This window comes from Bombina bombina, chromosome 1, assembly GCF_027579735.1.
Source record: "Bombina bombina isolate aBomBom1 chromosome 1, aBomBom1.pri, whole genome shotgun sequence".
NCBI classification, from domain to species: Eukaryota; Metazoa; Chordata; class Amphibia; order Anura; family Bombinatoridae; genus Bombina; species Bombina bombina.
The window spans coordinates 987208599-987232595 of NC_069499.1; the positions used below are offsets into that span (position 1 = coordinate 987208599).

The 23997-nt window shown below is 42.2% G+C and overlaps 1 protein-coding gene across 1 annotated transcript in view; it reads right to left on the reverse strand.

Annotated features, from left to right (window-relative positions):
* PTK6 (protein tyrosine kinase 6) overlaps positions 1–23997 on the reverse strand; it is a 179928-nt gene that overhangs the window by 25545 nt on the left and 130386 nt on the right. Inside the window, exon 4 of the mRNA XM_053709691.1 lies at positions 23543–23714. Within this exon, the coding sequence (XP_053565666.1) occupies positions 23543–23714 (172 nt within the window). The remainder of the gene's footprint in view (positions 1–23542; positions 23715–23997) is intronic.

Here is a 23997-nt window from a genome sequence, read left to right on the forward strand (position 1 = left end):
CTGGATCCGTAACAAGGAAGCTTGGCGTTCTTTCGAGACGCCATGAGATCCAGTTCTGGTTTGCCTCAACGATGGACCAGTTGAGCAAACAACCTCCGGATGGAGTTCCCACTCCCCCGGATGAAAAGTCTGACGACTTAGAAAATCCGCCTCCCAGTTCTCTACGCCTGGATGTGGATCGCTGACAGGTGGGCAAGAGTGAGACTCTGCCCAGCGAATTATCTTTGAGACTTCTAACATCGCTAGGGAACTACATCGCCACCTACCTACATTTATTAACCCCTAATCTGCCGCTCCCAACGTTGCCGCCACTATTCTAAATTTATTAACCCCTAAACCTAAGTCTAGAAAGCTGTGGCATTGCCTAAACAGCATCATCCTGAGAGACATGAGGCTAGCTTAAAAATGCACACTGTCACTTTAAGAGTATGGAGAATTGCCAAAAAACAGGATAACATAACAAAATATATATATATATAATTTTGTCAATTAGCCGGTAGCCCAGCACTCCAACCTCTGTGGTGTAACGCTGACCTGGGTGCAATCCTCAAAAGCCAAGTATTGATATTTGTTGTAAAGGGCACTCACAGGATTTTTAGTTTCAACAATTGATAGTTTTTATTCTGAATACATCCGAATTTACACATAAATGATCATAGTCAACGTTTTGGCTCTTAATTGAGCCTTCTTCAAGACAAGGTTTATCTTAAATCAGCTATTCAGCTGTGCTCCCAGAAGAGAAATAATCATAACCTGTTATGATTATTTCTCTTCTCCATTTTAGTTTTAGTCGTATTTTAGTCATCTGAATTGTTTTAGTTTTAGTCTAGTTTTAGTCGTCTGAATCTGCAGTAGATTTTAGTCGACTAAATCTCCAGTAGATTTTAGTCAATTAAAATCTAAGGGGTTTAGTTAAAGTGTAATGCTTTATTTAAGCATTTCTCTATAATTTGCAAACTGATTATATACTCCAGGAGTAAACATAACACCTATTATTATTTATGGTATTAAGGTTTAAACATGCAATAAAGACACAGATTTAGCCGTTGTGATATATAAGTGCAACTTTAAAATATAAAAAAACAAAACTGTAAACTGTATTGGCTGTATTGCACATATTACCCAATATAAAAACTTTAACAGTTCTCTGTTAATAATTAAAACAAGTATCAAGTAACTCAACACAACAAAACGTTAATGCAGCTAGCACAGGCACAGCATAACTTAAACCCATACTTGTGGGTTATGCTTATTTCTATAGTAAGAATCAATTGATTGTTCACAGATTCGAAAAATGTTCGGCAAACGATATTAGCACTGCTCTAGCACTTCCAAACTCATTATATACTCCTGGAGTAAAGGTTTATTAAACTGTTTTTATTTATGGTATTAAGGTTTGAACATGCAATACAGATTTAACAGATTTAACTGTTGTGATATATAACATGTCTTTATCTTAAAATTTAATAAAATTAAGTTTCGTAAATTTGACAAAAGAGCAGTAATTAAATATGGATTGATTACAACACCTTGCATAAAAAAAGTTTGTCAGCAAATTTTGATTTAGTTTTAGTCATAGTCTTTTGACTAAAATGTAGTTTTGATTTAGTTTTAGTCAGTCTTTTGACTAAAATGTCATTTTAGTTTTAGTCGTAATTTAGTCATCAGAATTTCTTTAGTTATATACTCATTTTAGTCTAGTTTTAGTCGACAAAATTAACACTGCCTCCATCTTAACGTTATAGGGACAAGAATTAAAAGAAACTTCCAATCATAAAGTCTTCACTTTATAATGCTGGCGACAAATTAATTAATTAATTGGGGCACTTATGCTGCCAGAGCAGCTTCCCCCACCCGGAGATCCTTTCTTCACACATCATCAATGACTAATCCGGCTTCCTCCAATCATGGCATGGCCTCAGGCAATGACTCCCCTGGGGGGAAAGCCATGATTGGAGAAAACCGGATTAGTCATTGATGATGTGTGAAGAGAGGATCTCCAGGTGGGGGAAGCTGCTCTGGCTGTGAAAAGAACAAAGGTAAGTTTTTTTTTTAAAAAAAAGTAATTTTTATTGAGGTAATAGTACATAAACAAACATACAATGGTAAACAGCATGGCAACACGCCTATTTGACATACAGTAATATTTATGTATCCAATATAAGAGGCATGTCTTATAGATCACAACCAGTCTTGGATTCAAACCTATAAGGGAATTTGTCTAGCCATGGGTAGTACCTCATTTTACATACATGCATTTTCAGATGGACACTTGACTTACAAACTAACATGCGACGGTCATTAGGCCTGGTATCAGTAAAAAATATCCAAATAAGAATGAGTAGGCCTATAATTGTCCATATTATCTATAACAAAATATATAACTAAACAGTATGGCACAGGGAATAAATTCACATATATTAGTTGTCACCTGGATTATGCTTCCTCCTCAAACTTTGATAGGTCTGAGGGGTTGTGTTTCATTTATATTGCAAAAGTGTCCAGGTGGGTAAGTGATAATTCTGAATGTTGAGTATGGCACAGGGAATAAATTCACATATATTAGTTGTCACCTGGATTATGCCTCCTCCTCAAACTTTGATAGGTCTGAGGGGTTGTGTTTCATTTATATTGCAAAAGTGTCCAGGTGGGTAAGTGATAATTCTGAATGTTGAGTATGGCACAGGGAATGAATTCACATATATTAGTTGTCACCTGGATTATGCCTCCTCCTCAAACTTTGATAGGTCTGAGGGGTTGTGTTTCATTTATATTGCAAAAGTGTCCAGGTGGGTAAGTGATAATTCTGAATGTTGAAGGGAGTTGTATGCCCCGGAGCTACAGGGCTGTGAGAGAGAGGAGAGGAAAGAAGAAAAAAAAAAGGGGGGGGGGGAACTGGAGGTCAAAGTAATTTTTCCATTAGGGGCAAAGAACATGTCCAGTGCTGCTGTCAGTACCCACTTATAATTATCTTTATACCATAAATAGTTGCCCGGTTTCCCCAATTTTCCCAAAGCACCCAAACTTGTCCATGTAAGCCCAGTTTACCCATGCATCTCAAGAATTCTTCCATTGAGCGAATATACTCAATGATATCTCTGACCATAGTAAGTGAAACCTGTGAATTTCCCAGCCAACACCTTGCCATTGCTAGTTTTGTGGCCAGGAGTATGGCAACACACAATGTTCTCTCTGGTTGGGTCAATTTCCCCAATCCTAAATGAAAAAGGGCAGTGTCTGATGTTAATCTATGTAGTAAACCCAGTTGGTCCAGCATTGTCGCCACTTGTTCCCATACCCCCTGTATTCTATTGCAACTCCACCAAATATGGAGATGAGATCCCCTGTGGCCACACCCCCTCCAGCATCTGTCTGATTTATGTGAATTTTTTTTATGTAAATGATATGGCACTCTATGCCAGCGCAACACTAATTTTATAAATAATTTGTACAATGTAACACAGTGTATTGCCGCTCTGGTACACTGTATGGCTTGTTGTCATTCCAACTCTGTATGCTCCCGCCTCATGTCTCTTTCCCACTACAGCACACGGAACGTCTTCACAAATCCATCTGAGTCCAATAGGAGTTGGTAATGAATTGTCATGGCCTTTCGGAGTGTTCTACTTGTGAGCCACCTCTTTTCCAATGGGTCATTTCTCTAGGATTACTTTTTTGGAACTTCCAGGTTAACATCATCGAGATGAACCTGAAATATTCAAAATTGTACTTCTTGGGAATATCCACAGTTGGTAAATCTGGAGCCTGCATTGCTAAACCACGTGGTGAGTAAAGATCTCGGGCATGCTTTATACCCTAGACAGACCACACCTGCGGGTGCGACTCCGGTAGGCAAAGCAATAGCGCTCTTATTGAATGTGCAGGTGATGGGTGTGGTGCAACTTGTGTCAAATTACGGAGTTCCCTCCAAGTTCTAATTCAGGATCGGATAATAGGATTGTCAACTCCCGTAAGTACATCTGTTTGCTGAGGGATCCACATAAGGTCCTCAAGAAACAAACCCAAAGGGAGCACAGCCTGTTCAAGTTGTCCCCATCTGGTATCCTCAGGCGGAACCCCCCATGCTGTCACATGGGAGAGCATGGGCGCTTTATAATATTTACAGACGTTGGGAGCTGCCAAGCCTCCATGCAGGATAGGCTTTTGCAATTGCTGCATCGCAATCCTTGGGGATTTACTGTACCAGATAAATCTGTTTATCACTGATTTAAAGTGATTTAGAATATAGTTCGGAATTATGAGTGGGATGCACCAAAAGAGGTATGTGACCTTAGGTAATAATGTCATTTTAACCGACTGGATTCTACCAATCCATGAAATCTCATATCTAGCCCACTTTGCGGTAAGGTTTTCGAATTCTCTTAAAAGCGGATCATAGTTAGCGTGTATTACCAGTTTTCGGATCCGGTGAGAGGATGACCCCCCAAATGCTTTAATTGGGTTGTAGACCAATCAAATGGGTAGGTCTCCTTAAGCCAGGAGAGCTGTGCCGAGGAGAGGTTTAAGGCCAAGGCCTCCGTCTTTGTGTAGTTGAGCCTATAGTAAGACATTTTGCCGAACCTCTGTAGACATTCAAATACCACTGGCATTGAGGTCTCAGGTTTTGTAAGGAACAGGGTGAGATCGTCTGCAAATAATGCAAGCTTCTGCATAGTGTCATGGATCAATAATCCCTATACTTCGTTTGTTTGTCTAATCATGTCTGCCAGGGGCTCAATTGTGAGTACAAAGAGGAGGGGGGATAACGGACACCCCTGTCTGGTCCCATTCCTGATTTCAAAGGGTTTAGAGCAGAACCCTTTCCCTCTAACTGTGGATGAAGGGTTAGAATATAGCGCCATAATTGCTCTGTTGAGGTTGGCTGAAAACCCAAAGGCTCTTAGAACCTCTTCCATATACACCCACCACACCCTGTCAAATGCTTTTTCTGCATCTAATGACAGGGCAACTAGTGGGCGTCCCAGAGATTTAGATTCAGCGAAAATATTTAGTAGGCGGCGCGTATTGTCCGAGCCCTGCCGGCCTCGCACAAAGCCCACCTGATCTAAATGAACCACAGAGGGGAGTACCTTGCTCAGCCTATTGGCCAGAATTTTCGAGTATAATTTAATATCCACATCAAAGATCAAAGATATAGGCCTATAGCTTTCACATCGACTCGGATCTTTCAAAGGTAAGTTTTTAGTCAAAACGGCTGCTTTCTAAACTTTGATGAATGAAAGTGCCCCTGTTTTTAATAGTATTTTAAAAAACAGGCTTTCATTCATCAAAGTTTACCTTCACTTAACTACCAATTAAATAAAACTATATTACACATTAAAAAAATCCTAACACTACTCTAAAAATTACAAAGTATCTAATTACAAAAAATAAAAGACTAAATTACAAAAAATAAACACTAAATTACGAAAAATAACACATGAAAATAATTAAAAATAAAAAAGAATTACACCTAATCTAATGTTCAAATCAGCCAATAGAATTTCAGTAGCTCTCATCCTATTGGCTGATTTGAATTTCAAAAATCAAATCAGCCAATAGTAATGCAAGTGAGGCAGTGACCATATGAAGAGGATGCTCCGCGCCGGATGTCTTCAGGATGGACCTGCTCTGTGCCGCCGGGATGAAGATAGAATACGCCGCCGGTATGAAGATAGAAGATGCCGCCTGGATGAAGATGGAGCCACCTGGATGAAGATGGATCCGCCTGCCGCCTGGATGAAGGTGGAGTCGCATTGATGAAGATGGAGCCGCCGGGATAAAGATCCTTCAAGCGGGACTTCAGCAACTGTAAGTGGATCTTTGGGGGTTAGTGTTAGGATTTTTTAATTTTTTTTGGGTGTTTTTTTTTAGTTTAGGGTTTGGGCTTTTCGCAAAAGAGCTAAATGCCCTTTTCAAGGCAATGCAAAAGAGCTAAATGCCCTTTTAAGGGCAATTCCCATACAAATGCCCTTTTCAGGGTAATGGGTAGCTTAGGTTTTTTTAGATAATTTTTTTTATTTTGTGGGTTTGGGGGATGGGGGTTTGTATTGTTAGTGGGTCTTTGTACTTTTTTTCAGGTAAAAGAGCTAGATTAGGTTTTTTATTTTGGGGTGAGTTTTTTTTTCAAATGGGTATTAAAATAGGAATAATTTTTATTACTTTTGATAATTAAATTTTTATTTTGTGTAATGTTTTTATTTTATTTTGGGGTGGGTTTTTATTTTTAGATTGGGGTTGGGCATTTCATAAAAGTGCTGAATGCCCTTTTAAGGACAGGAAAAAGAGCTGGATGCCCTTTGAAGGGCAATGCCCATACAAATGCCCTTTTCAGGGCAATGGGTAGATTAGGTTTTACTTTATTTTTATTTTGTGGGTTTGGAGGGGGTGGAGGTTTGTATACTTTTAGGGGTGTTTGTTTTGTTCTGTAGCAAAAGAGCTGTTAACTTTAGGGGAATGCCCTACAAAACTTTAATTATGCTTACCTGATAATTTTCTTTTCTTCAGATGGAAAGAGTCCACAGCTGCATTCGTTACTTTTGGGAAATAAGAACCTGGCCACCAGGAGAAGGCAAAGACACCCCAGCTAAAGGCTTAAATACTCCTCCCACTTCCCTCCTTCCCTAGTCATTCTGCAGAGGAACAAGGAACAGTAGAAGAAATACCAGGGTGAAAAGGTGCAAGAAGAATAAAAATAAGAGATGCCCAACAGAAAAAATACGGGTGGGGAGCTGTGGACTCTTTCCATCTGAAGAAAAGAAAATTATCAGGTAAGCATAATTTAAGTTTTTCTTCATAAATGGAGTCCACAGCTGCATTCATTACTTTTGGGAAAACAATACCCAAGCTATAGAGGACATTGAATGCAAAAACGGGAGGTTACCATAGGCGGGCCCATTCTGAGGGCACCAGGTCCTAAAAAAAAACCCAACCCAACCAAACCCCGCTTCGTTGGAGCCGGGCAAAAAAACTGGAAGGAAAAGGCCCCAAGGATACTGACCCGCAGATAGTCCGAAAGCCTAACTAGAGACCGCAAAGCAGACTCACTGAGCCAACACTCCTCCAGGAGAACCGACCGCCCAGCAGTCGGTCTCCACACAACCCTTACTAGTACAGAACAAAATCCCCAAAAGAGAGAGGACAAGGGTTGAACCAAAGGGATACCCACAAAGGTACAGCAAGATCCAATAAAGAAAAAGTCCCCTTCAAAAAGAAGGCCAAGTCCACAGAGACCCGAATGGATCCCGAGAATACAGGAGACGATGCCCAACCCACAAGGAGCAACCGAGCATCATCAAGGAGAAGAACATCTCCCAAATATCGTGCAACAGCACCGAAAAGACAGCTGAAGACAAAGTCCTCAAAACGTCAGAACTCAGAAACTGAGCAAACAGAAAAATTACAAGTAGGAAACTCAGAAACAGTCACATGCTGTCATCTGTAGGAAGACACAGAGAAAACATTATCCATAAGGAAAAAGCAGCCAAACAAAATAGCAGATTGCCCCACTCCAGGCAATCCAGGCTGCCAGGACCTACTCACAGATCTCAAAGGGGAAGATGCACAGAACCTCTAAAAACAAGGTCCACTGGCACCCCCAAGACCTGAGATGAACAACAGAGATCTCAGATCCTACACCTAGCCGGACCAGCCAAAGAAATGGCAGATCTGAAGCAAGGGAACAGAAAAGAACCCCAAGACCGGCCTCCAAAAGGGCGGAAGAATTGACAAAGCCACTTCAACCTAAGATAATCGAGTAGGCGTTAGACCCAAAGAGATCCAGCAAAGCCACCCAACTAAGTCTCAATGCAAAGCCAGCAGCAACCCAGATGGAAAGGAACAACTCAAAGAGCAGGCCAATCCCCGAACCAGATAAAACATCTGATCCAACCTCCCGAACAAAGGAGAGGCCCTTGAAAAAGGAACCACACCTCCGTAAGGAGAACAACGAGCCCTCTGAAGAGGAGAGCATCGATAAACACCTGTCCAAAAGAGAGGAAGTCAAAGGAAGAACCGAGGAGACACAAGGCCACTTCACTGACGAACACGGAAAGAACCCCTTAAAACACCATCGTGCTAGCACACATACCAGGTGCAAAAGAGACAGCTGAGCAAACCCGCAAACCTTCCGTTGGCTAAGCAGGAAGCCCACCATAAGGTCACATTAGTTGGCTGTCCCAAGGGAACTGTATCGTCGGTACAAGACAAGCCCCAAGGAGACCTGGCTCTCAGTAAATCTGGCCAAATTGTAAAACAGAACAGCCAGAACAAGGGCTAAGCCCAAGTATCCCGGAAACTGGAACCCCCAGGCCAGTCCTAGGATCATAAGGTCCGGTAACATCCCACAGTGGGATCCCCAAAGAGAAAACGTTGAGTAAAACCCTCGACAATCGGAAGATCAGGACAAGAAGCTCGGGCCACACAAATGTTTCGATAAAACAATCTTCCAGGAACATAAATCCCTCGTCTGATATAAAAAAACAGACCTCCCAGGGAAAAAATCCAGAATAACCCGGATAATAAGAGCAAGAAGCTCTTGCAAGTCCCGACCCAAAGGGAAGAGACCTCCCCTTGCAGGAGCCCAACACTCCAAAGAGCCAGGGCCATAAAAGGACACTAGAGCTAACAGGCGCCCAAGCAACATTAACATGACTGTGCTTGAAAGTGCGGTTAATCCCCCTAAGGCCACAAGGCGCTGCTCATTTTATCAACCTCGAAAGGAGGAAAGGCCTGAGTAGACCTCGCCGGAGATCGAACTAGCAACCCTCGGATTGCTACAATACAGAGTAGCAACAGAGCATTAGTATGCGGAGCTAGCTGTCCAGCTAGCCACGAGCTCCAGACACAATGGGAACAGTGAGGACAAGTCACCCGAACAGAGCAACATAAAGTCACCTCAGATTCGAAGTCAGAGGACAGTAAAACATAGGTTTTATGCCACCTGGATGGCAATACCTGAACCATATGATTGGAAAGCCATTAGGACCTCTTCTATCCCAAGAAGGAGATGCAGAACATTCCCAACACCGGGGAAGGACCCCTAACCGGAGCCCAAAAACACCTCACTGTCTGATGTCCCGAAAAAGGAACAACCAACTTCCGAAGGGAATCCGAGTCCCCCGAAGGCAACCCATCCACAAGGAGAAGACAATACCAGAGGTCTCATGAAGAAGAGAACCACTAAAGGAACAAGTCCAAAAGGACAATTTCCTAAAGCAACACCGCCCCGACCAGCCGGGAAAAGAGGCGCTAAACCCTCTAATTTTCCCACCACGTGGGAAGGAATACTCTAGGTTTCTGAGGGTATCGGAAGCAACAGAGAGTGACGCAGCAAAATTTACTGACCCAGTCCACCAGAGAGACGGCTATTTAGGACTGAAACAATCCCGAGAGCCCTCTTGAGAATGCTTAGCTGAAACTTGTAAAACAAATAACAAGAACATAAATAATGTTAAGAGCACTCAGCACCCCCACCTGACCAGCAAGGTATAATAGGCCCCCTGGTGTCTGAATAAGCCCGCGAGACAGAAGATCTGAAACCAAGCAGCACCAGCCTGCAACAGGGTCATAACTGCCAAGCTGGCTAAATCCACCCTCAGAGAGGGAGGAAGAAAGACAGACAAACATGGGACTAACGTGTCCTGAACAAACTTCCATAGAAGCAAACAGCGAGTATCGATCCTAGAGATTTTTAAGTTCCCGCATAGTATAAAAAAAATAAAATAAAATTCATCCTAACCGGATAAAATAAAATAACCAGGCAACCCCGAGGGTTAACGCCCAAGAAGAACAGAAAGATCCGCAGGACCAGCCTAATGGAAACCCTGTTCCTCCAACAAAACTGGGAAGAATCTCAATAACAAGACTTAAAGTAGATTACGTCATCCCCCCATGTCTAACGAGGTGAGCCATTCGAAGGAGGAGACTGATGAGTCCCATAACCGAGAAGGATAGGGTCCCCAAACATCACAAAAACGTGTCTGAGTAGAACACGTAGGCGAGCCAGTCTGTAACGAAGGTACAGCACTCAGGAACAGTTACACCCGCAGGGAACTGCACATGCCCTCCTGTGGCTGTGAGACCTGGGCAATTAGGCACGAACACAATCGCAAATAAACATCTGGACTTTGTAGACGCACAAGCGCCAAAAGTATGTAAAAGCGGAAAACGTGCCACAACCTCCGGGGGGAACAATTCCACCCTCTGAGAAGGAAAAAACATAACTTGGTTACCCGCATGTTTAGTTGTAGGGAGCGCTAGGGAACTCGCCTCCCTGAGGACAGGGCCCCCCGAGGCGGATGGCTCAACAGTCCCTTGAATCCCAGAGCCCAAGGAACAAGGCGCTCTAGAACGACCTAAAGAACATAACTGACTGACCTGTGTCAATGGGGCCAATTCACATTCGTCACAGGACGAAGAATCTGAATCGAAAAGTTGAACAATATCAACATCAGCATCCTCCATAACTGGGTTTAGGATACCAAAAAAATGGACTAAATATAAAACAATTTAAACGGCACCTGACACCCACAATGGCTGGGGCACTCACCACCTCCTATGAATCAGACACCAGCGGATTAGAATTCTTTGTCGTCACACAGTCAGGAATGCAGAAATGGGAGACCAGAACGTACACTCCAAAAAAAACACGCCCAACCGTAAGGTCGTGTCACTTCAAAAGGCCGTTATGTTCCAAAAGCCACAAGCCCAGTTAACACTACACATAAGCAGATTAAATCACATAATAAACATGATTAAAAACCCCCCTGTTCAATAATCCCCCTCAGGAGATATTTACCCTTGACTCCAAGATACTGTATTTTTTATGTGAGTTCGCAGGAACAAATGAGTTACAGTACAATCATGAAGAAGTAAAATGAAACAATCTTACCGGAATCTTACAGGAACACGGCCCTTCAAGTGTGACGAATAGTAGCAGCGCCTCCGCTATGGACTTGAGAGAAGAAAGCAGGCAGCGAAGCGAAGTTCGACAACGCTGATTGCTTGTGGAGTTGTTAAAATGAGTTGGGATGGTTTCACAGAAAGACTCTTCCTGCATCTCCGGACTCTAACTTTCATCCAAGCCCTCACTGAGAGACTGATAGGATTACTTAAAACACCCATCCCATGTCGAAGAGTACTACCCTCCATAAGAGACGCAAACAAACTTCTGACACTTCTCTGCCATCCCTCCTGGAACGAAAGGCAAAGAATGACTGGGGGAGGAGGGAAGTGGGAGGAGTATTTAAGCCTTTGGTTGGGGTGTCTTTGCTTCCTCCTGGTGGACAGGTTCTTATTTCCCAAAAGTAATGAATGCAGCTGTGGACTCTTTCCATTTATGAAGAAAAAGGCCCTTTTAAGGGCCCTTGGTAGTTTATTATAGATTAGGCTTTATTCTTTTTTTTTTTTTAAAGAGGGTATTAGAATTGGAATAATTTTTATTGTTTTGGATAATTTCGTTTGTTATTTTTGTAATGGTAGTTTTTTTTTTTTTTTTTGTAATTTTAGTGTTTTTATTTTATGTAATGTTAGTTTTTAGTGTAAGGCAACTTAGGTTTTATTTCACAGGTAAGTTTGTATTTATTTTAACTAGGTAGTTAGTAAATAGTTAATAACTATATACTAACTAGTCTACCTAGTTAAAAACAAACTAACCTGTGAAAAAAATAAAACCTAAGCTAGCTACAATATAACTATTAGTTATATTGTAGCTAGCTTAAGTTTTATTTCACAGGTAAGTATGTATTTAGTTTTAAATGGGTATTATTTAGTTAATAATTGTAACTTTAATTTAGCTCTATTTTAATTATGTTAAAGTTAGGGGGTGTTAGGGTTACGTTAGGGTTAGGGGTTAATAGTTTAATTTAGGTTGTTGCGATGTAGGGGGCTGGCGGTTTAGGGGTTAATAGGTTTATTTAGTGGTGGCGATGTCGGGGAGTGGTGGAATAGGGGTTAATAGATTTATTATAGTGTGGGCGATGTTGGGGTGCAGGGTAATAGGGTTTAATAACTTTAGTATAGTGGCAGCGATATCGGGTGCGGCAGATTAGGGGTTAATAGCTTTATTTAGGTGGCGGCGATATCGGGAGTGGCAGATTAGGGGTTAATAACATTAAGTAGGTGTAAGCAATGTCAGGTGCAGCAGATTAGGGGTGTTTAGACTAGGGGTTTATGTTAGGGTGTTGTTTAAACTTATTTTTTTTCCCCCATAGACATCAATGGGGCTGCGTTACGCAGCTTTTCATTCCGCGATCGCAGGTGTTAGGTTTTTTTCTGACCCGCTCTGCCCATTGATGTCCTGTGGGGTAAAGCGTGCACGAGCACGTCAAAACAGCGCTTGTATTTTGTCCGGTATGGAGGTTAAAACCACCATATCGCACGCACATAATTTAAAATGTTAACTATTGTAGATCTTTCACAAAACAGTGTTACATTTCTGATAAATATTGTGCATGTAAAAATGACTCTAATAAAAAGAAAAAAGACTGTTAGTTAAAAAATAAACAAACTACGCTTGCCTGATGATTCCACTCACAAAAGCAGATGGGAAACAACAAATCATATACATCAGTGTTGCTAATAGTGTATTTATTTTGACCAATGTGTTCTTTAACTTTTAAGCTGGAGCTCCCTATATGGAGAATACAAGAACAACTTAAAGGGACAGTCTAGTCCAAAATAAACTTTCATGATTCAGATAGGGCATGTAATTTTAAACAATTTTCCAATTTACTTTTATTACCAATTTTGCTTTGTTCTCGTGGTATTCTTAGTTGAAAGCTAAATCTAGGAAGTTCGAAGCCCTTGAATGCCGCCTCTTCTCTCAGGGCATTTTGACAGTTTTTCACCCTTAGAGGGTGTTAGTTCATGTGTGTCATATAGATAACACTGTGCTCACGCAGGTGGAGTTCCTAGGAGCCAGCACTGATTGGCTAAAATGTAAGTCTGTCAAAAGAACTGAAATAAGGGGGCAGTTTGCAGAGGCTTAGATACAAGGTAATCACAGAGGTAAAAAGTGTATTAATATAACTTTGTTGGTTATGCAAAACTAGGGAATGGGTAATAAAGGGATTATCTATCTTTTAAAACAATAACAATTCTGGTGTAGACTGTCCCTTTAACGTATAACAACAAAAAAGCGAAATTACATGTAAAATGTTCTTTATTTTCAAATAGTTGTCCAATATTAGCACGTGCTCTCCTGCTTTACCATTTTTGAGACTGGAATGGAGAGGACGTCAAACACAGACTAATGTGCTTGATCTATGTGAAAAGTTACTGTATCTCAGTGTTGTGTGTAGAAGATAGTAATCAGTGTGAGAGCTTAGCGTATATAAGTGCTGGGTTTATGACTAGTATATGTGTACACCTTGAGGCCTATTTATCAAGCCGTCAACCGCAAATACGCTGGAATTCCGCAGCGTAATTATAGCGAGCCCGATTACCCTTATTTATCAAAGCCTACAGACCGGCAAAAGTTGAAATCTGTGACGTAACATACGATCCACCGGTCTCAGTCCGACACAGATCGATGCAAATTCGGCACTATCTGACAACTTTTGCAAGCTATCAAACTGCTACCAGGTACGCTCACCACTATTCCGGCCCAGGTACGCTCGCCACTATTCCGGCCCAGCGTACCTGGTTTTCAATTCGCCACCCTGGAGGTGGCGGATGCCATAGGAATCAATGGGAGTCTGAAAGCAGCGAAAGCTCATGTTCACTGCTGCCCGATATCCCATTGATTCCTATGGGAGAATAAAAGTTATGTTTACACCTAACACCCTAACATGTACCCCGATTCTAAACACCCCTAACCTGCCGCCCAGACATGGCCGCCACCTACATAATGTTATTAACCCCTATTCTGCCGCTCCCCTACACCACCCGCCACTTACATTATACCTATTAACCCCTAATCTGCCGCCCCGACACCGCCGCCACCTACATAATGTTATTAACCCCTATCCTACCACTCCCGGAGCCCACCGCAACTAAATAAATGTATTAACCCCTAAACCCCTGGCCTCCCACATCACTAGCACTTACTAAACCTATTAACCCCTAAACCGCTAGCCCCCCACATCGCCATAAACTAAATTAACCTATTAACCCCTAAACCTAACAACCCGCTAACTTTACATTAAAATTACAACATCCCTATCTTATAATACATTTAAACTTACCTTTAGATTTAAATTAAAGTATATTATACTATTAATTAACTTACCCTAACTGTTATACTAAAAATACATTAAACTATATTAAACTATTAATTAATCTACCCTATTAGACTAAAATTACAATAAACTATATTAAACTTATAATTAACCTACCCTAACTGTTATACTAAAATTACATTAAACTACAAATTAAATTAAATATATTATATATTTAAAAACCTAACCCTACTATTAAAAATTACAAAGTTACAATAAACTAACAACTAAGTTACACAAAATAACAAACACTAAGTTACAAAAAAAAATAAACACTAAGTTACGAAAAAAAATAAACACTAAGTTACACAAAATAAAAAATAAATTATCAAATATTTAAACTAATTACACCTAATCTAAGAGCCCTATGAAAATAAAAAAGCCCCCCCCCCCCCAAAAATAAATAAAAACCCTAGCCTACAATAAACTACCAATGGCCCTTAAAAGGGCCTTTTGCGTGGCATTGCCCCAAAGAAATCAGCTCTTTTACCTGTAAATAAAAATACAAATACCCCCCAACAGTAAAACCCACCACCCACACAACCAACCCCCCAAATAAAAACCTAATCTAAAAAAACCTAAGCTCCCCATTGCCCTGAAAAGGGCATTTGTATGGGCATTGCCCTAAAAAAAGGAAATTTATGCTTACCTGATAAATTTATTTCTTTTATGATATGACGAGTCCACGGATTTCATCCTTACTTATGGGATATCACCTCCTGGTCAGCAGGAGGAGGCAAAGAGCTCCACAGCAGAGCTGCATAAATAGCTCCTCCCTTCCTCTCCAACCCAGTCATTCGACCGAAGTTAGGAAGAGAAAGGAAAAGCCAAGGAGCAGAGGTGACTGAAGTTTAACAACAAAAAAAAACCTGTCTCTACAAAAAAAACGACAGGGTGGGCCGTGGACTCGTCATATTGTAAAAGAAATAAATTTATCAGGTAAACATAAATTTCCTTTTCTTTTACAAGATATGACGAGTCCACAGATTTCATCCTTACTTATGGGATACAATACCAAAGCTATAGGACACGGATGAAAGGGAGGGACAAGACAGGAACCTAAACGGAAGGCACCACTGCTTGAAGAACCTTTCTCCCAAAAACAGCCTCAGACGAGGCAAAAGTATCAAATGTGTAAAATTTGGAAAAAGTGTGAAGAGACGATCAAGTTGCAGCCTTGCAAATCTGTTCAACAGAAGCATCATTTTTGCCCATGAGGAAGCCCCAGCCCTAGTAGAATGAGCCGTAATTCTTTCTGGAGGCTGCTGTCCAGCAGTCTCATATGCAACACGGATGATACTCTTCAGCCAAAAAGAAAGAGAGGTAGCTGTAGCTTTCTGACCCCTACGTTTCCCATCAAAAACAACAAACAAGGAAGATGTTTGACGAAAATCCTTAGTCGCCTGCAAGTAGAACTTCAAGGCACGGACTACGTCCAAATTATGTAACAGACGCTCCTTCTTAGAAGAAGGGTTAGGACACAAGGAAGGAACAACAATTTCCTGATTAATATTCTTGTTAGAAACAACCTTAGGAAGAAAACCAGGTTTGGTACGTAACACCACCTTATCAGAATGGAAAATAAGATAAGGAGAATCACATTGTAATGCCGAAAGCTCAGAAACTCTGTGAGCAGAAGAAATGGCAATCAAAAACAAAACTTTCCAAGATATCTATGGAATGCATAAGTTTAAACGGAACCCCTTGAAGAACATTAAGAACTAAATTCAAACTCCAAGGAGGAGCAATTGTTCTAAACACAGGTCTTATTCTAGACAGAGCCTGACAAAAAGATTGAACATCTGGAACATCTGCCAGACGTTTGTGTAGCAAAATAGACAAAGCAGAAATCTGTCCTTTTAAGGAACTTGCTGACAACCCTTTCTCCAATCCTTCTTGGAGAAAAGATAAAATCCTGGGAATCCTAACCCTACTCCATGAGTAGCCCTTGGATTCGCACCAATAAAGATATTTACGCCATATCTTATGGTAAATCTTTCTAGTAACACGCTTGCGTGCCTGAATCAAGGTATCAATGACCGCATCAGAGAACCCCCGCTTAGATAAAATCAAGCGTTCAATCTCCAAGCAGTCAGCTGCAGAGAAATTAGATTTGGATGATGGAAAGGTCCCTGAATGAGAAGGTCCTGCCTCAATGGAAGCTTCCACGGTGGCAGGGATGACATGTCCACCAGATCGGCATACCAAGTCCTGCGAGGCCATACAGGAGCGATGAGAATCACAGAAGCCCTCTCCTGTTTGACTCTAGCAATCAACTGGGGAAGGAGAGCAAATGGAGGGAACACATAAGCTAGGTTGAACGACCAAGGCGCTGCCAAGGCATCTATCAGTTCGGCCTGAGGATCCCTGGACCTGGATCTGTATCTCGTGAGCTTGGCATTCTGACGAGACGCCATGAGATCCAGCTCCGGTCTGCCCCATCTGAGTATCAGGGTGGCCAAAACCTCCGGTTGGAGTTCCCCCTCCCCCGGATGAAACGTCTGTCTGCTCAAAAAATCCGCTTCTCAGTTCTCTACTCCTGGGATGTAGATTGCTGATAGATAACAAGAGTGAGTCTCCACCCACCAAATTATCTTGGATACTTCTGTCATCGCCAAAGAACTCCTTGTTCCTCCCTGATGATTGATGTAAGCCACAGTCCTGATGTTGTCCGACTGAAATCGGATGAACTTCGCCGAACCCAACTGAGGCCAAGCCTGAAGAGCATCGAATATTGCCCTCAACTCCAGGATATTGATTGGAAGTAAAGACTCCGACCAAGTCCACACACCCTGAGCCTTCAGGGAATTCCAGACTGTACCCCATCCTAGTAGACTGGCATCCGTCGTGACTATCACCCACGAGGGTCTGCGGAAGCACGCCCCTTGGGACAGATGATCCTGTGACAACCACCAAAGAAGAGAGTCTCTTGTCTCCTGATCCAGATCTATCTGATGAGAGAAATTTGCATAATCTCCATTCCACTGTCTGAGCATGCTCAGTTGTAGAGGTCTGAGATGAAAACGAACAAACGGAATAATGTCCATTGCCGCCACAATCAATCCAATTACCTCCATGCACTGAGCCACTGATGGCCGAGGATTGGTCTGAAGGGCTCGGCATGTATTCAGAATCTTTAACCTTCTGACTTCCGTCAAGAAGATTTTCATGGATACAGAGTCTATTAGAGTTCCCAAGAAAGGAACCCTTGTCTATGGAATTAGTGAACTCTTTTCTAGGTTCACCTTCCACCCGTGAGTCCTGAGAAAAGAACGGAACTATGTCGGTATGAGATTTTGTCAGTTGATAAGACGATGCCTGGATCAGAATATCATCCAGATAAGGCACCACTGCAATGCCCCGCGGTCTGAGATCTGCCAGCAGAGACCCTAGAACCTTCGTGAAGATCCTGGGTGCCGTGGCCAGCCCGAAAGGAAGAGCCGCAAACTGAAAATGTTTGTCCAGGAAGGCAAACCGTAGGAATTGGTGATGATCTTTGTGGATAGGAATATGAAGATATGCATCCTTTAAGTCCATGGTAGTCATATATTGACCCTCCTGGATCAATGGAAGAATTGTCCGAATAGTCTCCATCTTGAAGGATGGAACTTTGAGAAACTTGTTTAGACTCTTGAGATCTAAAATGGGACGGAACGTTCCTTCTTTTTTGGGAACCACAAAAAGATTTGAGTAAAATCCCTGCCCCTGTTCACGTATTGGAATGGGACAAATTACTCCCATGGTGAAGAGGTCTTCTACACAACGTAAGAACGCCTCTATTTTTGTCTGGTCTACAGACAATCGTGAAAGAAGAAACCTTCCCCTTGGGAAGGAATTTCTCCTGTTAAGTGTGGTCAGTCCACGGGTCATCATTACTTCTAGGATATTAACTCCTCCCCAACAGGAAGTGCAAGAGGATCACCCAAGCAGAGCTGCTACATAGCTCCTCCCCTCTATGTCACACCCAGTCATTCTCTTGCACCCAACTAATAGATAGGATGTGTGAGAGGACTGTGGTGGGGCAAACCAGAAATAGATCTCATGGCGTCTCGACAGAACGCCAAGCTTCCTCGTTACGGGTCCAGATCCAGGGATCCGGGAGCGGCCCTGGTAGATGCTTTGACAGCACCTTGGACCTTCGGGAGAGCTTATGTGTTCCCACCCTTCCCGATGCTTCCTCGATTGATTGCCAGGATCAAACAGGAAAGAGCATCAGTGATTCTAGTAGCGCCTGCGTGGCCACGCAGGACCTGGTATGCAGATCTAGTGGACATGTCATCCTGTCCACCTTGGTCTCTGCCTCTGAGACAGGACCTTCTGATTCAAGGTCCTTTCAAACATCAAAATCTAATTTCTCTGAAGCTGACTGCCTGGAGATTGAACGCTTGATTTTATCAAGACGTGGATTTTCTGAGTCAGTAATTAATACCTTAATACAGGCTAGGAAGCCTGTTACCAGAAAGATTTACCATAAAATATGGCGTAAATACCTATATTGGTGCGAATCCAAGGGTTACTCTTGGAGTAAGGTTAGGATTCCTAGGATATTGTCTTTTCTACAAGAAGGTTTAGAAAAGGGATTATCCGCTAGTTCCTTAAAGGGACAGATCTCAGCTCTGTCCATTCTGTTACACAAACGTCTGTCAGAAGTTCCAGACGTTCAGGCTTTTTGTCAGGCTTTGGCCAGGATTAAGCCTGTGTTTAAAACTGTTGCTCCGCCATGGAGTTTAAACCTTGTTCTTAACGTTTTACAGGGCGTTCCGTTTGAACCCCTTCATTCCATTGATATAAAATTGTTATCTTGGAAAGTTGTATTTTTAATGGCTATTTCCTCGGCTCGAAGAGTCTCTGAGTTATCAGCCTTACATTGTGATTCTCCTTATCTGATTTTTCACTCGGATAAGGTAGTTCTGCGTACTAAACCTGGGTTCTTACCTAAGGTAGTCACTAACAGGAATATCAATCAAGAGATTGTTGTTCCATCCTTGTGTCCTAATCCTTCTTCAAAGAAGGAAAGACTCCTGCACAATCTGGATGTAGTTCGTGCCCTAAAATTTTATTTACAGGCAACTAAAGATTTTCGACAAACGTCTTCCCTCTTTGTCGTTTACTCTGGTCAGAGGAGAGGTCAAAAAGCTTCTGCTACCTCTCTCTCTTTTTGGCTTCGTAGCATAATACTATTAGCTTATGAGACTGCTGGACAGCAGCCTCCTGAAAGAATTACAGCTCATTCCACTAGAGTTGTAGCTTCCACTTGGGCCTTTAAGAATGAGGCCTCTGTTGAACAGATTTGCAAGGCTGCAACTTGGTCTTCGCTTCATACTTTTCCCAAATTTTATAAATTTGACACTTTTGCTTCTTCCGAGGCTATTTTTGGGAGAAAGGTTCTTCAGGCAGTGGTTCCTTCCACATAAAGATCCTGCCTGTCCCTCCCGTCATCCGGTGTACTTTAGCTTTGGTATTGGTATCCCAGAAGTAATGATGACCCGTGGACTGACCACACTTAACAGGAGAAAACATAATTTATGCTTACCTGATAAATTCCTTTCTCCTGTAGTGTGGTCAGTCCACGGCCCGCCCTGTTTTTTATGGCAGGTCTAAATTTTTAAATTATACTCCAGTCACCACTGCACCCTTTGGCTTCTCCTTTCTCGTTGGTTCTTGGTCGAATGACTGGGTGTGACGTAGAGGGGAGGAGCTATGTAGCAGCTCTGCTTGGGTGATCCTCTTGCACTTCCTGTTGGGGAGGAGTTAATATCCCAGAAGTAATGATGACCCGTGGACTGACCACACTACAGGAGAAAGGAATTTATCAGGTAAGCATAAATTATGTTTTTTGAACTCACACTGATACCTAAACATAGGGGAAGGGGAGAACGGGATACCCGGTCTCTCCCATTCCCTTGAGATAATTTCCGAAATTCTCTTAGGAACCGGAAACACATCGGAATAAGAAGGGACCTCTAAGTATTTGTCCATCTTACTTAATTTCTCTGGAGGGACCACAATAGAGTCACAGTCGTCCAGAGTCACCAAAACCTCTAGTAGCAACATGCAGAGATGTTCAAGTTTAAATTTGAAGGACATGATGTCCGAGTCTGTCGGGGGTAATGCACTTCCTGAGTCAGACAGTTCCCCCTCAGACAGGGCCTCCCTACCCCCCCAATTCAGAGCCCTGGGAAGGTATATCGGAGATAGCTATTAAGGCATCAGAAGTTGCAGGAACCACGTGGGTCTCTGTCCTGCTGCGCTTGCCCTGTAACACTGGCAACTTAGATAAAACTTCTGTAAGAGTGGATGACATAACTCCAGCCATATCCTGCAGAGTAAATGAAGCAGACGCCATTGAAGAACATGGCGTTACCTGTGCGGGCATTAAAGGCTGTGACGCTTGGGGAGAAAAATGCGGCATACCCTGAATTTCATCAGTCTGAGGACATTCATTAGATATATCTTTATTAAAGAAAAAGTTTTCCCTACACTGTAAGGCCTTCTCAATACATGGGGGACAAAGTGTAACAGGGGGTTCCACAATGGCATCTAAACACATGGGACATGTACTTTGCTCAATGTCATCCATGTTAACAAACTGTGGTAACAGAAAAAACAAGCAAACTTGGTCGAGTCACAGAAACAGAAATACTAATAAAGACTATAATACTGTGTCTTTAAATAGTCCCTCTGCTCTAACCCTCTTAATAGGTAAAAATCAGAGAAGAGGTTTAGTTATCTTATCCACACTCCCTGTGTTGTTAGACTAACTGGCCAAAAAAAAAAATGAAAAAAAAACAGACACCTCGCTGCGGCTCCTACCTGTCTCCCTGTGCTTGAGCCAATCACCCCTCGCACGGCGCTCCTTAAAACCACTTGTATATTTTATTGTTCTCACAACAAGTGAACTTAAGAGCCGTGAGGAACGATGCCAGATGGAACAAATGGAGAAGTAACTGCGCGGAAGCGCGCGGACATCGAGCCCCGTCCATCGAGAGCGTAAACACAAACTCCTCAAAAACTGCCATTTACCGGAGCCTATTATGATAGTTAAAAACAAACATGACCTCAGGTAGAGTACCCCAGCGTCAGCCTGATAAGCCCATATTGTCACCACAACCAGCCACATATTATACAGTGTCTAGCCCATCATACCCCAACACTTCATAGTCTCTCCCAGAACGTTAGGGGAATAAATGTATGATAGATCTCATACTCTAGTACCTAGATGAGGCGCAACACAATGTAGCAGGGAAGCTCCTGACAGAAAAGTAAAGCACAGTCAAATCTGGGATATGCTGCAGAGCCCCAGAAATAAAATAAACTGCACCTACCTCCATGCTGAGGAACAGCATGAAAAAAACTCACAGTGTCAAGAGGTCCACTCTTCCTCCTGAGGTCCTGTGAAGATAGAGGTGTCTTAGTTAAATCTCTCAGACCCTCACCTCAGAGCAGCACAATAATGGGAGGCACAGCAAGGCTAAAACCCCACCAGTTCCCATAGCCATGAGGCTATAACTTGCAGAGGCTGTTCTATAGTAAAAAACAGTACACATTGGCACCATTTAAAAATAAAAAACTCTTGATTGAAGAATCTAAACTAAACACCTCACTTTACCTCTTCCTATCACTAACACAGGCAAAGAGAATGACTGGGTTGGGGAGGAAGGGAGGAGCTATTTATGCAGCTCTGCTGTGGAGCTCTTTGCTTCCTCCTGCTGACCAGGAGGCGATATCCATGGACTCGTCATATCTTGTAAAAGATAGGGCATATAGCTCTTTTTCAAAAGCCCAAACCCTAATCTAACTTTAAAACCCACCCAATAAACCCTTAGAAAAGCCTAACACTAACCCCTGAAGATCCACTTACAGTTTCTGAAGAGCCGACATCCATCCTCAAGCGGCAGAAGTCCTCATCGAAGCCGGCAGAAGTCTTCATCCAAGCGGGCCAACGTCTTCATCCAACTGGGCAGAAGTCTTCATCCAGACGGCATCTTCTATCTTCATCCATCCGGCGCGGAGCAGCTCCATCTTCAAGACATCCGACGCAGAGCATCCTCTTCTTACGACGTCTTCTTCCGAATGAAGGTTCCTTTAAATGACGTCGTCCAAGATGGCGTCCCTTAGATTTCGATTCGCTGATACAATTTTATCAGCCAATCAGAATTAAGGTTGAAAAAATCCCATTGGCTGTTGCAATCAGCCAATAGGATTGAGCTTTCATTCTATTGGCTATTCTAATTCTATCAGCCAATCGGAATCTAAGGGACGCCATCTTGGATGACGTCATTTAAAGGAACCTTCATTCGGAAGAAGACGTCGTAAGAAGAGGATGCTCTGCGTCGGATGTCTTGAAGATGGAGTTGTTAGTTTTTTGTAACTTTTTAATTTTTAATTGTAGATTTAAATTATTTGAGTAGGGTTAGGTTTTTAAATATGTAATTTAGTTAATTTAATTTGTAGTTTAATGTAATTTTAATATAACAGTTAGGGTAGATTAATTATTAATTTAATATAGTTTAATGTAATTTTAGTATAACAGTTAGGGTAGGTTAATTAATAGTTTAATATAGTTTAATTTAATTCTAAAGGTAAGTTTTAACTTATTATAAGATAGGGATGAGTTAATATTTAATATAAAGTTAGCGGGTTGTTAGGTTTAGGGGTTAATAGGTTAATTTAGTTTATAGCGATGTGGGGGGCTGGCGGTTTAGGGGTTAATAGGTTTAGTAAGTGGGTCCAGGAGCAGTGGAATAGGGGTTAATAGGTTTATTAGAGTTGCAGCGGTGTCAGGGAGCAGCGGGATAGGGGTTAATAATTTTATTTAGTTGCGGCGGGCTCCGGGAGCAGCGGGATAGGGGTTAATAAATTTATTAGAATTGGGGTGGGCTCCGGGAGCGGCGGGATAGGGTTTAATACCTTTATTAAAGTTGCGGCGGGATAGGTGTTAAACATTTTAGGATAGTGGCGGTGTTTAGTGACAGTATATAAATAAAGCTGGGAAAAAGCCGAATAGCAGCGAGATCGATGACTGTTAGTTAACAACAGTCCGCTGCTCATCGCCCCGTACTTGGTGCACTGCTTTTTGACAGCTTTTTATATAAATAAGGAGAGCGTATTCAGGTCCGCGGCCGCAATGTTAGGCGATGTCAGGTGAGCGTATTGGTGCCGTCGAATGCAAGTAAGTTGACGGCTTGATAAGTAGGCCTCTTTGTCTTAAGACTGCTTAGTGTTTTGTGCAGATATTATAAGAACATGGATGAGTTGGTATCTTGGTCCTTAGACCCATAATACATTGAGTGATCTGTCACTTAACCCTTGTCATTGCTCACCATGCTTGATGGTTTTGATGGCCACCTTCATTTGGATACGTCCCTTCCAGTAACCCTCATGCACTTGGGCAAAATTTCCTGATCCCAGCCTTTTGACAAATGTGAACTCATCTCGTGATCTCTCCCATTCGTCCAGGGGCAGAGGGGTCAGGTCACAGACTGGCGGCTCGTTCTGACTCGAGAACAGAAAACACATAATAAGGATAGATTATATGATGAAGGGCTCAATACACCTGACAAGACAATGGGAATGTCATATAATACCTACAGAGCACACTTCCATTTCTGTTCCCAAAGCAATTATCTGTCTGGCTAGAAAGCCTATACAAAATCACTCTTTCTAGTTTTCTAGAATGTGTCCCTAGCATGTTTCTAGAATATCATCCTGTCCATATGCCTTATTATAAAATCTACACATTAATGTGTCTGTGTAACTGCAGAGCATCACTACGCGT